The sequence below is a fragment of the Aythya ferina genome (genome assembly GCF_964211825.1).
Source record: "Aythya ferina genome assembly, chromosome: 1".
Lineage (NCBI taxonomy): Eukaryota > Metazoa > Chordata > Aves > Anseriformes > Anatidae > Aythya > Aythya ferina.
This window is the reverse complement of record NC_140296.1, coordinates 82,779,035-82,793,498: the sequence shown is the minus strand read 5'-3', so window position 1 is coordinate 82,793,498 and position 14,464 is coordinate 82,779,035. Positions and strand designations below refer to the sequence as shown.

At 36.8% G+C, this 14,464-nt stretch overlaps 1 protein-coding gene across 1 annotated transcript in view; it reads right to left on the bottom strand.

Moving 5' to 3' along the window:
• Positions 1–13,062, bottom strand: part of PHEX (phosphate regulating endopeptidase X-linked) — a 103,114-nt gene extending 90,052 nt beyond the window's left edge. The window contains exons 1-3 of the mRNA XM_084492481.1: positions 12,509–13,062; positions 8,105–8,173; positions 5,822–5,983 (exon numbers count right to left, since the gene is read on the bottom strand). Coding sequence (XP_084348607.1) covers positions 5,822–5,983; positions 8,105–8,173; positions 12,509–12,707 — 430 coding nt within the window. The 5' untranslated portion in view covers positions 12,708–13,062. The remainder of the gene's footprint in view (positions 1–5,821; positions 5,984–8,104; positions 8,174–12,508) is intronic.
• Positions 13,063–14,464: the final 1,402 nt, after the last annotated feature.

The following is a 14,464-nucleotide window of genomic DNA, read 5'->3' as shown; positions in this document are numbered from 1 at the left end:
TTTTTTCTTGTCAATAAGTAAGTGTGGCCATACAAGAATAACTTCATTTTTGAATTTGAATGATTCAGAAGGATAGTTTTATCTTACATGTAGTTAAAATACAGATATATGAAAGTAAGTCACTTTACTTGGAAATACATAGGTAAAAATATATACACTCCATCAAATCTGGAGAGCATTGTTTGTCAAAACAGAAAGAAAAATGTTAATTATGAAGTAATTAAAACCCATTGTTCAACCTGAACCAACTAAAGATCCAAGCTGAAATGCATGGGGTCTCCCATATCTTGAAATTTTCCTAACTACTCTGTTGTATGAATTTCTGGGGTGACTTTCACCTCTACAGTGAGAATTCTTTTACTTTATATGAAATTGCATGCTCTTTGGGGAGGAACTGGAGTCCTATATGTCACCCAGAAATTGAATACTTTAACTACCTGGCTATTAAAGTTATTTAAAAGAACACTTAATGGCTTGGAAGATTAAATATTTTATATCAAATGTTAGTTTCAACAGGAGAGACAGAAAAAGAGCCACCACACAGTCTAGAGTTTCACAATTAAGTTGTTATCCTGAGTTGAAAGATCTGGATCCATATCCCTCCAGACCCACTGCTAAGATAAGCTCCCCAGTTTCTTACTCCACAAGGAGGTAGGAGGGAAATATGGTAAAGTTATTTCTCAAATTAATCTTAGATGTGTAAGTTGTTTCAAATCAGTTTATATCATTTTTGAGAGAAGACTAATCAACCTTTCTTCACCCTCTTTTCTCCCCCTAAGAAAACCACACTCTGTACTGATGCTAATAAAATAGCAAATCTTTTTTCTCTTCTGATGCCTATAGTGAATCTTTTACATTTCATGAAAGCACACGTTATTTTTAATTTCATGTATTTGGTGTTCTCTCCTCAACAGCCTTCCATCAATTTTCTTATTTTCTTTTCATCACTTTCCCCATTATAAATAATCAGGTTACCAATCATGTTACTGTAAGGACTCCCAATAATCACTCCAAGCATATTTCATCAAAGAAAATTCCTTGTTCATGGAAAACTAGGAAATAATGCAGAGTTCTAGACACAACCCACTTTGTGCTACCATCTGCTGCATTGTATATTCTCTCTTCACTGGAAGGCAGAAGCATCCAAGATGCCAATGAATGTTGCTATTGATCCCTATTGATCCCTTTTGGAAGACCTTTTGCTGGCTTGCACAGTCTCAGATATGTGCTAAATATAATAATTTCCATGTTTTAAAAACCTTAACATTTTTTTTTTAATAAAAACTTTTTTTTTTTTTTTTTCTTTCCTGTAGCTCCAGGAGTTCATTCCTTGGAATTGTCTTTGTGGAGCTGATGCCTTAATCAGGACTGTCTTGTTTTGAAAAACTGTGTTTTCCCACCCACCCAACTCCTCTTTCTCTCCCCTCCCTCCCCCCCCATTTTTTTTGGAATGGCATTTAATGATGATCTATACATCATTAATCGGTTCAGGCAAACATCTTTCATATTTGATACAATTAGAGTCCATCAGTCTATTTCTTGATGGCAACGTCCATCTCACTATGGTTAGACTAGTGACTCTTGAAAATAACTAGTTCATATTATTAATTCCTCTGACACTGATAGAACATTTAATCATTGTGAATTAGTTTTGCATTGATGAGAATATAATTAATATGGATGTCCACAAGAATTCATGAAGATATAGTAATTAATCAATTCATAAATTTTCTGGTTCCTAAGGAACACAAATCAAACAAATGTTCCCAAACACCAAATTCATGAAAGGATGTTGTATTTTTACAAATAAATTCAATCAATATATTGACAATCTAGATTTTACTCAAGCCCCAGCCCAAGAAGAAATTCCCTCCATTCATTTTTCTGAATATTGATTTGGCAATATGTAAATTCTTATGGAAATGACAGCTGAACAGCTGTGCTTACATAAATGCTTCCTAATGCTGCCCAGTGCCCTAATAGACAGCACTTTTCCTAAATGAAAATGCTGTTTGTTTCCATAATTTCAACATTCTGTAAATTCTTTGAGTTTGTATATAAAAACAATAAGCACACCATGTGAGTTCCTCCAAAAGTCAGCTAATCTAGATGTACACAAACTGTAACAAAAACAGAAGTAATCTTACAGAGATGTGAGAGTTCATAAAACTAATTTCAATAATAAACCTCAAAAAATCTTTTAAGCAATACTCCCTCCAACTACCCACCCCAAAATACACACACATCCACTAGCATTTTGGCACAATAATTTAAACTACATTTAAACCAGAAGATTGTAAGAGCCCCAACTGCTACAGTGCAGAAGGAGCTCTGTGCTAAATGCCAGCATTAAGCTTTATTTCATTATATTAATACTTTCAACATGTACTTGCACATTTTTTTTTGTCATGAAATGGAAAATCAGATGTCACAGTTTGATACATTTTTTTAATGGTACAAACACTTCTGTCTGCAAGATTACCAAAGTACAGTCCTACAATTATTTTGGAATTTGGTATCTGCAGATATGAACATACCATCCAACTTCAAGTCCCAGCCAAAAGGCAGATTCCCTGCAAGCCCAGGGGAATATTGTACCATGCACGGAGCAGCAGTGAGGTGTAAACCCCACTCCTGCTCCAGTGCAGGACTTGCAAAGAGATGCTGTTCTGGTCTCCCAAGGAGGGAGACACTGTGGGAATTCTGTGGCTCAGCTGCTGTGCTGCCTTAAAACCTCACTTAGGAACCAAAATGATCTCCTTTCTGTACTCATGGTTTCCCAAAATCACCCAGTACAGATACAGCTTTCATTTTGAGCAGCCACAAAGCCTGTAGAAAGTCTTGGCTACTCCACCTCCTCCACCTCTGAACCAGGTACTTCATTTTACCAAAAAATAGTTGCCCAGAGAGATTTACTTGACTTAGACCTTTTCTGCTTTTTCTTATGCTTGGATGAACAAGCAATATAGGAAAGATCTGGACCATTACAAAAATGTTTGGACCACTGAAAAGAGATTTGCAGATGAAGAGACTAAGAAAAAAGAGTAAGCACTGTTACTGTCTACTGCTCACTTGTTATCCAGGAGCAGGTATCAAACAAGAGGCTATTGGAAGGAATAACATAAGTATCCTCTCTATTTTTTTTAACAGTTGGTATTCTTCCTCTTATTCAGAACAGCTCTCAACTAGCTACCTCTTAAGAAAAAAATCACAAGAGACGGGTCCACTGAGACAGAACACCAGCAGTGAGCATCAGTGGTAACACTACAGATCTCATGGGCTACATACAAGTACTGACCAAGATTCTTTCAATGTGTGTAAGAGAGGCCAACTCTATAGTCCTGTGGCATGGGCACTCAGCACAGACTTCTGGAATTTGTCTGAAAGGAGAAACCTCTGGTCAAATAGTACAAGTTTCCATGCTGAGACATATTTGCCTTCCTGGATTTATATGAAAGAGAAGTTATTTTCTAAAGAAAATCATTGCAGATTACCTAAGAAGAAGTTTCCTACACTGCCAGATATTTTGTTTGCTGTCTCATACTCTTTAAAAAGCTATACACCATATTCTCTTAAAAGGCCTCCATTTCTTGTTTGCCACATTAAGAACTCCTCACTGTGTTTAAATTGATGGGCATTCAGAAAATAGCCACAATGAAAAACCTCAGCGCAGTAATTTAGTCTGAAGTAGGTGTCTCACTTGGCCAAGATCAGTATGACGACTTTATCTGTAACTGGTTTCCACAGACTTAAATTAAATTTGAAAGATCTGAAAGCCATGTTCACAAATGATTCACATAATTTAAATCACCCCCTTTGCAGTGCTGAGAGTTTGGAATGTTCGCAGAGTTTTTTGTTTTTTAATATATTGCTTCCTGCGTGGTCACTTGAAAAAAATTCAGTTGTATATCATCGTTCTGCAGATTTCAGAAAGGAAAAGGAAAATAAACTTTTTGGTTCACAATCAACATTCACCACAGGTAGTAGGTACCGATTTACTTGCCACTGACTTCCAGTTTTGAATTATTCACAAAAAGCTCCCTACATTTCAGTAGTAAGATAATAGCACTCCCAAACTCTTAATTAAGGTCATTATTGGTTAATTTGGCTACCAATAATGACTTCCACAATTTCTTTATTTTTTTTTTTAATTACCAATAATATATTTTGGAGAAATTATTAAATAAAATGATAATGAGGAGATAACAAATATATTAAATCAACTACTCTACACCACCCAATGTTTCACATCTTTTCCCTTTTCTATGCTAAAGAGTAGTTCTTGCTGCCTGTTAAAGTAATTATCAGGCACTTCATTACACCCTTTTTTTTGATACGGAGTTTCCATTAAGCAAATACTTCTCACTTAGATGTTTCTTTCTTTGTCTTGTGTTTTCCTAGCTAAGGATTAGCCACATCTAAAGGGAATGCATTAAGAAAACTATATAAATGTGTGGCTTAGCGTGATGTCCTTGATTAGGCACAGTAAAAGGAGGAAATAATTAAGAATGAAAGTCACAGCTTGCTACTCTATATTCAATTAGATCTGGCTTATATGTGGCTAACGTTCATGAAGGATATGCAGTTTTCTAACACAGCCTTATTCTGGCAACTGAACAATTAGAATGAAAAGTGTAACTTAAAACAGGCTGTAGCAATATTTCTTCCTTTGGCTGTGACATCTTCAGCAGACTTAAAACAGCAGTCATCAGATTATAGCCTATGCTGAAATTCCAAAATCATACTCTGAAACTGAATGCAGCTTTCAAAATACTTAATGATGTGGAAATTGAATACAGTGTAACTGAAGAAAAAAAGTGGAAAAGGGTTTTGATGCCTACAAACACGCATATACAAAAACTAATAGATAAATAAATGCTACATTTAAGCACAACATCCTAAAGCTGATCTCTGTTCTCTGGTGAACAGGAGGCTAATAGCTGAACTAATAGGTCAATAGCATGCCTAAGGTGTGTTATGCTCAGGCACACCAACAGTATGTGACATGGTTTTAGTGAAGATGAAAAAATTCTGTCAATGTTTTCCTCCCTAGCAATAATTGTCACCTTTTTTTCCCAGTTAGTCTGCAGAGCTTCCTGGTGAGGAGGCCTTGCTGCTGAGTATAGTGCTAAGTCAAATAACATACAGATTAAAATACCTGTCTTCCTACACACTTCCACCCCAGGCTATTTTTTCTCCAGACACAAATCCTTAAATGGCCTCTTTCACTGATGACAGTTCAGGTACTGCAACAGAAACCTGAATGGCAACTTGAAGGAAACAGAGAACCCAAACAGCCATCTCTATAAGGCTACAAATTGCCTCCTGCCAAGAGCTAGCTAACTATACTAGAAAATATCACTACTTTTGCCTTCTTATATACCTTTCCTGCAATTGTCCACTGTCAGAGACAGAGGTCCTAGGCTGATGGTTGTCTGTGTCTGGGACAGGTATTTTTCAACATGCATGCTGTACTCCTGCGCCCTGGTCTATCAGTCTACTGCAAGAAGAAGGTAGTTCAACCCCACCACCTTTTCCTTTGGTATGAGAAGTATCCTTTTGTTTCATCCTTCTTAAATTGTAGAGTTAAAAGCAATTGTTTGCTTCCTCCCAAATTCTGTTTCTGTTATACTTCATTTTCTCTCAATCTTATTGTCAATGAAAACAACAGAAAAATATATTAAACAGAACAGGAATTTGTTCTGTTGGATATCCTGCAATAATCAGAAAAGAGTGTGGAGTGTTTACTCATTTCAGCATTAGCCACTCAACAAGCAACACTGAAAAGTCAACTAAATACTTTCAAAAATGTCATATTTACCCTTTAGTTTGAGGTCCACATTGTGCCGCAGCCAAGGATAAACGCCGTAGTTTGACATGTCTTCAGGAATAGGGTTATTATATATCCAACCATCACATGCAAATCGATAAAAGTTCTCGCAAGGATCTACAGACTGATTTATCTTGCTTAAGATGGCAGCAGCTATAAGTAAGAAAATAAATAAATAAACAAAAAGATACCACATAAATTTCTGGAACACTTTTACCTAAATAGAGAGTGCCTACATGAGAAGCAGAAAAAAAAAAAAAAGAAATATCTGTGCAATGAATGCTCCTGAGTGCCATAAGAGCAATGACCACTGAACCTACTGGAACATGACCTTCTGGAGCCAAATGCCTGAACACCGACTGTCCTTTGTTGCCATGACAGAATTAATTGCCTGAGGAATATAATATCAATACATACCAAACAGACTGTTAGCTTACCAAAAATTATGCACTGTTTACTTTCAGCTGAATAGCTGAAAAACACATCAAGTTCTGATCTGCCGTTCAGTCGAAAAGATAACTAGTATATTCAGCTCAGTCTTGCGACTGTCTCCCCCAGCAGTACGGCAGGTGAGACCAGGTAGAGACAGATCAGTCTGACAAGTCTGATAAAATAACTTTTGCACGCATAATCAAATGATCAAGTCCTGGCATAGGACTATATGAGTAAAGTAACAGAGAATATGGAGATAATGGACATCTTTTGGCTAAATGACCATGCGTTTTGAGGCTTATCCAAATAGTTGACTATATTTCTTAGCAGGAAAGCTGATAACTTTTTCAGAATTTATGGTGCTATTTCTAGTATCCAGTATTTTTACTTAGAATAGTTCTTGCTAAGATATTTCTATGCTGAAGTTCTGTCTCTCATGTTAGAAATTCTCAAATTGACTACATTGAAGACCTTTTGGTCCTTTTCTATGACTCCTGAAAAGCTGTTCTGCAAGGCAGAGCTCAATCCCTACATAGTGCACCCTTAGCTAAAACACTCAGGTTCTGTAGGTGTCCAAGTCTGCCTTGGTGCAAAATACCAGATTCTGCAGAGTCCACAAAAAAAAAAAAAAAAAAAAAAAAAAAAAAAAAGTCTTACTTCATGTGCACAAGAAAGCCAATTCCAACTCAAACTTGTAAAATGACTTTTTTTTTTTTGCCATCCTGAAGCTCAAGATGAAGTCCACACACTTCACACATATATATATATATATTTTTTTTTTTCTTTTTCTTCCTTTTTTGGAGGAGGTGGGAGGAGCATGGGGGGTGGAGTGTTATTTGTTTGTTTGTTTTGATTAGTAATCCTACTTGGATATCTGCAACCTTCCAAGAATCAGCTAAGGACAGCATTGCCCAGGGTGGCTGAGAACACTGTCAGTGCAGCACAGATGGAAGCCAAGTGACATGAAGTGTCAGGGCAATCTTGACATCTACAAATTGTTCAGACTAAATATGTAGTCCACAGAATTTTGTCAAGATTTCAAACACAAGAAAAACATCTCACTATATTATCTTAACATAATTCAGAATGAAAACAAATATTCACAGAAGTTCACATGATGTCCACTTTGTTACTATTGAAATGGCTCTAGAGCCAGATTTTGAGACGTGCTAACAATAGTTTGATCTTTGCTCTTGTTACATTCAATGCAAGACTCCCATTGATTTAGCAGGAGAAAAACTGTCAAAATGACAAGGCCAAAATGGGTCACTTAGGTGCTACCAAACTGGATCACTTTAGCTCTCATTTCATACTAATAGATGTACAAGCTTTGTAAGGATTATCACACGAGTGGGGAAAAGAGCCTGCCAATATGAAAATATGGTTGCAGATTTTGAGTAATAGTCTCCACATTACAACTGTGCACACCTGTGTATGATCTGGCCCTAAAGTACATCTGTGCAGAATTCATTTGCCAATTTTCTGATTACTGGGAGGAACAAACCAAATACAAATTCCCCTATATATATATATATATATATATTAAAAAAAAAAAAAAAAAAAAAAAAAAAGTAAACCCTACAGGAAACTTTGGGTTCACCTGGATAGAACAGAGAAAAAGTGATTAAAAATATGAAGTTGAATTGCAGAAAATAAACAGATCCACAGTAATTTAGACATTGACTCTTTTTTTAATTTTGTTTTGTTTTGTTTGCATAACTGTCATTATTAATGAAACTTTATAAGTGAAAAGAACTGTGGAAAAAAAATAAAATAGTATAAACATCTCATTAACATACTGTGATAATGATATATAATACATGGGAAAAAATTGTTGCTTACCAGCTTCAATGCATTCTGAAGTCAAACAGTATTGTTGCTTCGGGTGAAACTTTATAAGACCTTGGCTAACTGCAAAATGGAAAACCATAATGAGGCCATTTGTCATGAATTTTAACAATTTGAGCCAAATATTTTGTACTTGATCATTCAAATGTCAGTGCAAACTCTGGCCCTAATGCATCTCTGGCTGCAGTGATTTAGAACACTTATAATGTGCATTAAGTAATTACTGCAAATCCTAAAAAAAATATTTTCCCCTCCTGTACGTGCTTCCACCTCTCCTTCCTTTGTCTTTGCTTGCAGGCAGCATGGAACAAGAGCTGTCTGTCTCTCGTGGTACATTTGCACAGCACCTGGAGCAACAGCACTCCACTTAGGAATGGTGAGCACCACCACAACACAAAAAAATCCACCCCTCTTTCTGTCCTCCTCCAGAGATGTACCTTTCACAGCTGGCAGCTTACCATGGAGCTACCTAGCCATCTTCTGCAGGGCTTTCCCTGCTGCACCTCCTCCTGCAGCAGCACTGCACTGCCTGGCCCCACCAGCACCCATGGGATACCTTCATCATCCCCTTACTAGTCTGGAATGAATTAGATGGCAACAAATGCAGTAGTAACCCTGGTTTATAATCCAAAGAGCAGCATCTTTGTGAACTGGCCCCCAAAGGTACTGGAATTTTATTTGCTTCCAAAAATCACACTGACAAGATCTATGAAATTCTCAGCTAATTTTGGTTATATTTCAAAAATGTGTATTACCACTGCCACTGAAACTTAAGTATAGGAATCACTGATTTCAGACTTTGCTGTCAGGCAGCAAATATGCAGACATTTAATGCTTAGGATGAGGATGGGAAGGAGTCCCAAGGGGCAGGTAAAATAACATTCAGTAGATGTGCTTAGTAGACATAAAGAAACATCTCACAACTTCTGTTATCTTATTAACTCAGTCCATGGCAAAAATAAATAAATAAAATAAAATAAAATAAAATAAAATAAAATAAAATAAAATAAAATAAAATAAAATAAAATAAAATAAAATAAAATAAAATAAAATAAAATAAAAAACAAACCAAAGGGTACCCCCTTTTGGTATCATAGGTATTTCAAGGTATCATAGCTGTGCTGCTGATGATAAAATGATTTCTCCTGTGGTGTTAAATTGTACAAAAGGACATGAAGATGTGAAATAGGATTTCAGCACTGGAAAATTTTACAATTAAAAACAAATAATAATTAAAATATATATATATAAATGAATATTAAGCTTTTTCATATTATCCAAATTCACAGCTTTAGTGACAGCTAAGGACAGAACTGTCTGGTTTTAATCAGACTTTCTTAGAAACTAAGACTGTAAAACTATTTCTAGTCTACTTTACCAAAACTTGCATTGACTCAGTGAAACACATCTTAAAAACTACTACTGGTTAATTTGACAATTAGCCGAGAAAGGCGCTAGAGTTTGACACATAAAAAAGCTGTAAATGGAACTCTGAAGTATGGTAGGAAATAGGGAAGCACAGGTCTACAGAATACAGTTTTGAGCCATACAAATAATGGATAATGTGCTTATTACTGAATTGTTTTTCAAAAGCATTGTACTTCTCCCATTCACAGAGATTTGCTTTCTCCCTCTTTAAAGTTAGCTTTTAAGAACTCATCCAGGTCTAGAAGGCTTGCTAGATTTTTCTTTTAACAAAGCAGAAAAAGGAGGGAAATTCCCAGACAACCTTTAATTATTTTGCACTTGATGAAAACTGAGGGAGAATGAAAACAAGACAATAAAGCTAAAAAATCCAAAGCAGACATAGTGGTTCATATACTTCTAAACAAAAGTAAAATATAATTTCAAATGCTTTTGTTCCATTTGCAAATTTCTCATCAGAGCAAATTTTTAAAAATTTTTAAATTAAATGTACCTGCTTTTGTTCTCTTGCCTTTTTTTTTTTTTCTTTTTCCTGTATTATAAGAATCATTACATTACTACCTACAGTTGTGATGTTAACCTACACATTTTACCTAGACTTGTGCTGGCCCTGGTGGGCCCAAAACCCCACTACAGATGTAGATGTTGGTCTGTCTTCCTTACTATTGCCAGGCCATGAGGCAGGCTGTGCTACCTGTCTCCATCAGTAGCCTACCTTCTTCCACCACGGCCTACCTTCACTGTTATTCAGGGCAGGGTGCATTTGTCCTTTTAATTTTGCCTGAGAAATGGGGAATTTGGAGGAAAGGTCCTTTTTTTGTGTGAAGCACAAAGCACAAAGCAATGTGAAGCACATTTCAGAAGCACAGTTCTTCACGAGGTGCTACCATGACCAAGTGGGACGGTGATGGCAGAGCTTGCCCAGAGGACCCAGTCCTCCCCAGCCCTCACCTCCACAGTAGTTCTGCAGCATTCAAGGAGAGCCATGCTCAGTGGGAAAACATGAAACACCCTCCTGCCTGCACAAATGCACTACAGACATCCAGAAAACAGCAGGGAAGTGTCAGAGAGCCCTGACCTGTGCTTTGGTGCCAACAGTACAAGCAAATAATGTTCAGTAAAAATGCATCATTCTCCTAGATCCTTCTGAGAGTCAAGAGAACTCTAAGAAGAACATAAAAGAGAAGTAGGAGAAGGTTATGTTACACTTCTCAAACTGAAAAAAATGAAAGGGAATTGTTTCATGTCCACCAGAAACAAGTTTTTGCAGATTAAGTAAAAATTCAAGAAAAAAAAATCATCTTCAGATGTCTGAAATGTTTCACATGACCATTAATAGTGGCTTCCTTTTCTACAGTTTTACGAACCTGAAAAAGAGTTAAACTTAAACTTACAAAAACAAAAGAGTATCAAAATGAAACACTAGAAGATTTCATTGACAAAATGTTAAAACATTACAGTCTAATTCTTTTCCATCATTCCCTTGGTTAAAGTCTTCAGACAATTTCAAAACAAAACCTTAAAAATATTTTCGTTGACCCAAGGCCAGTATTTTTATTTTCTTAGCCTTTATGCCAATGAAAATTCTTATGCTGAATCCCCGGTTACAGAAAAGGTCTCGGCACACTTACAAAACTGTCTATAAAAATTATTATCTTTGCTTGAATTTTTATGTCTGGTCTATGGGCAAAGGACAAGCCATGTTGTTAAAATTTCTATTGCTTTCTACAATAAATAAATATACAAACAACCTACTGCTAAAAAAGAAATAAGGTCTCTCCATTACTGTCTGGTGTTTGGTATCATATTAATTAAGAGAAAAACATTACTTTTTATGTAGAATCAATATTTTAAGCTACAAAGATGAGGATCCAATCTCCCTTACATTTATAAAGGGTTTTATTGAACTAAGTAAGATTCTTCCTATACACAATAGTCACTTGAGTGTGTATGTAGATTTATTCTACACCAGAAAAATACTGAGTGAGAGCCTGCTGCTTCAAATATTCTATAGAAAACCTAACATCTTTTTCTCATTTGATATTACTAATGAAGCGTATCTTGCACACAACATCATAAAAGATTGGAGGGAAGCAAGAGATACTCTTAGAGGTTAAGTTCCCTCAAGTCCATGTAAATTGGTGTTGATTAAAGAAATGAAAAGTTTGTCTGAATTATTCTAAAAAGGCTATGTCTCTGCAACCTTTTACAAAATATTGCTTTCTATTCACTGTCTGGTGGTTTCTGGGTGCATTTTTAGGTGTAGGTATATGCTTCCATGAGATATTCCAAGAAGAGCCACCTATAAATGATTCCAAATCCCAGAGAGAAATTTCCTTCTCTATTTCCTTCTCTATTTTTTCCAGTTACAGCTAATAAATCTGATCAAAATATTTTAGTTTAATTCTGGATGCACCTCTTATGATTTTTGTAAAGACAATTTTACAGTTCATAATAGAAAAACAGAAACATCTAAAAAATGTGCAAGCATATGCATTATTGAAGCTTTCTATGGGAATTTTAGTCGAGCCCTAATGAAAACCAAATGAAGGATAACCTAAAAGACTCCATAAAATATGTGCACTACAGATTGACTTTCAGGAAAAAGAGAATTTTAGTCTACATTGGTCACAAACTTCCAGTTTGCAATCAGTCTTACCAATATGCATAATTTTACCCTTTTCTCCGCATTCTGTAAAAGAATACAACTCTGGCTAGAACACATTAAACCAAGTATTCAAATTTAAATTCAGCTTTCAAAAGTTACTTGGGCTCACATTGCAGCTTCTAGCTCTAGTGTTCCCCATAACAAATCTCTTTGCTGACACATTGCCATTTTAAGGTAAAAATAAAACAAAGAAAAAGAAGAGGAGACTGGGATTGTCACCAAAACAGCGCATGGCACAAACACCCACACCAGGCGGGCAGGCTCAGGAGGTCTACATTCACCCTCGCCAGGACATTCTCACTTACCCAAGAAAAGTGCAGTGCCAAGTGCAACGGTGCCAGCCACGAACACACCAAGGGCAATCCGAGTGGCTTTGTTGGCTGCTTTCCTGGTCTCTGGTACCGTCTCCCCTTCCATCACGATGGGATGGGATGTGCTCACTCTCAAAGTCTGGTTTTGTTCCGCTGCTGTTTTATCAGGAGCTCTGCTACTCAGAAGCTGCATCCACCAGCTCTCCTCCTCCTCCCTTCTATTTAGAACTTCAGGTTTCTGTTGTGAACCATTTCCTAGGCACTTCTTGCTCTCTCCCTCTCCAAGGAATATCACGCACGCATATAAAAACTGTCTTCTGCACTTCCCTCTGACCAGACCTAGGGAAGGCAAGCAGTGACCACTCTACAGCTCCTGCTGCCTGTAAAGTCTCTACGAGCCAATCACTCAGCAGTCCACTTTATCAAGAGTTCAGAGCATGAGGATTTCACAATGTTGCTGAACAAATGTTTTAGTTATTCTAACATATAGCTGTAAAGCTGTTACAATCAAAGCAGGATTTCTGACAACTTTTACAAACACAAGACTGATGGAAGGTTTTCGTTTTGCCTTGCAGTTGTTTTAAAAAACTAATTATTTGCTGACTGAAGTTTCCTCTTCTTAAACCATTCCTACTGCATCATTTGACTTTACCAGAAGCAATATTCACCCAGTGGACAAATCCCTTTTTAAAGCTTCCTAAGAGCTCTTAGAATATCATGTAGCATTTTATTTTGGGAATTTGGTATGTGACACTTAGTGCCAAAAATCACAGTCATGCAGCACAAAGCAATAATCAGCACAACCTACAGAATAGTGCTGTTTTAAGAGATGGATTTTTATTTTTTTTTCCAGGCAAGATATTTCAGTATTGCTGATATGCAGCAAATTATAGGAGAGTATCCTACATTTTCAACTCAAGTACCACTATGATCTTAGTGTAAAGTATCTATTTGGCACTTCCAAGTTGGAGATGGGGAAAAGGAAACAAACAAACAACAACAACAAAAATCTATTTGTATGGATTTTTCAATTTCAGACTGAGACTCGACAATCCTCTCTCTAGGTGGCAAGGTTTCCCTGTTCAATCCATAAGAAAGTTCGTCATTTCAGAGTGAATTCTCCAACATGAATGTGACATTCAGCCCCTTGAAGTGCTCTTAGTTCCTCCAGAGCTAGATTCTCATGTAAAACATTAGGATGCATGGAGAGACAGCTGCCATGTCCAAGCTCCCAACAGTTTATGTGCCTAAGTCACTTCTATGCTGAGTTCTTATGTCATCCTTCTCCTACCCTGATTTAAAATGAAATAAGAATAAGAAGAAGAATAAGAAGAAGAAGAAGAAGAAGAAGTAAAAGGAGAAAAGACAGACAAGGTATATGTGATGATGATTACCAGTCTGGAGACCAAATTGTTTCTCCTTATGAATGATTTACCCAAGTTGTCCTGGATCCCAGATGGGCATAAAGGAAAAACCCACTCCATCCATATGAAGAAGTGCATTTTAAATGTCCTGCAACCCTCTCAATAGCTGGGATAGGGTCATACAAGGAAAACACTCCCATTGCTGACCCTGTCCCCCTTTGTCAATAAGACCTAGAAGGGTATTTTCATCTCTTCTCGGTGAAGACGTGGAAAAAGCATTTGTTTCTTTTCGCCTGCTTATTTGTCTCTTATTTATCCCACAATTCATGATGTTCAACAGCTGAGGAAAAAGAGGGAAATGGTGATGACATGGAACCAGGAGAACCACATGCCACTACCCCAGGGGTGTTTAAGGAAAGGCTGAACGTGGTACTTAGGGACACAGTTTAGTGGGTGGTAGTGGGGGCAGGGGAATGATTGGACCAGATGAAGTTGGAGGTCTTTTCCCACCTTAATGATTCTACGATACCTTCCTTACAAGAATTCCCTTTCATGCATGAATGACTCCAAGGGCATGAGCAGAGCC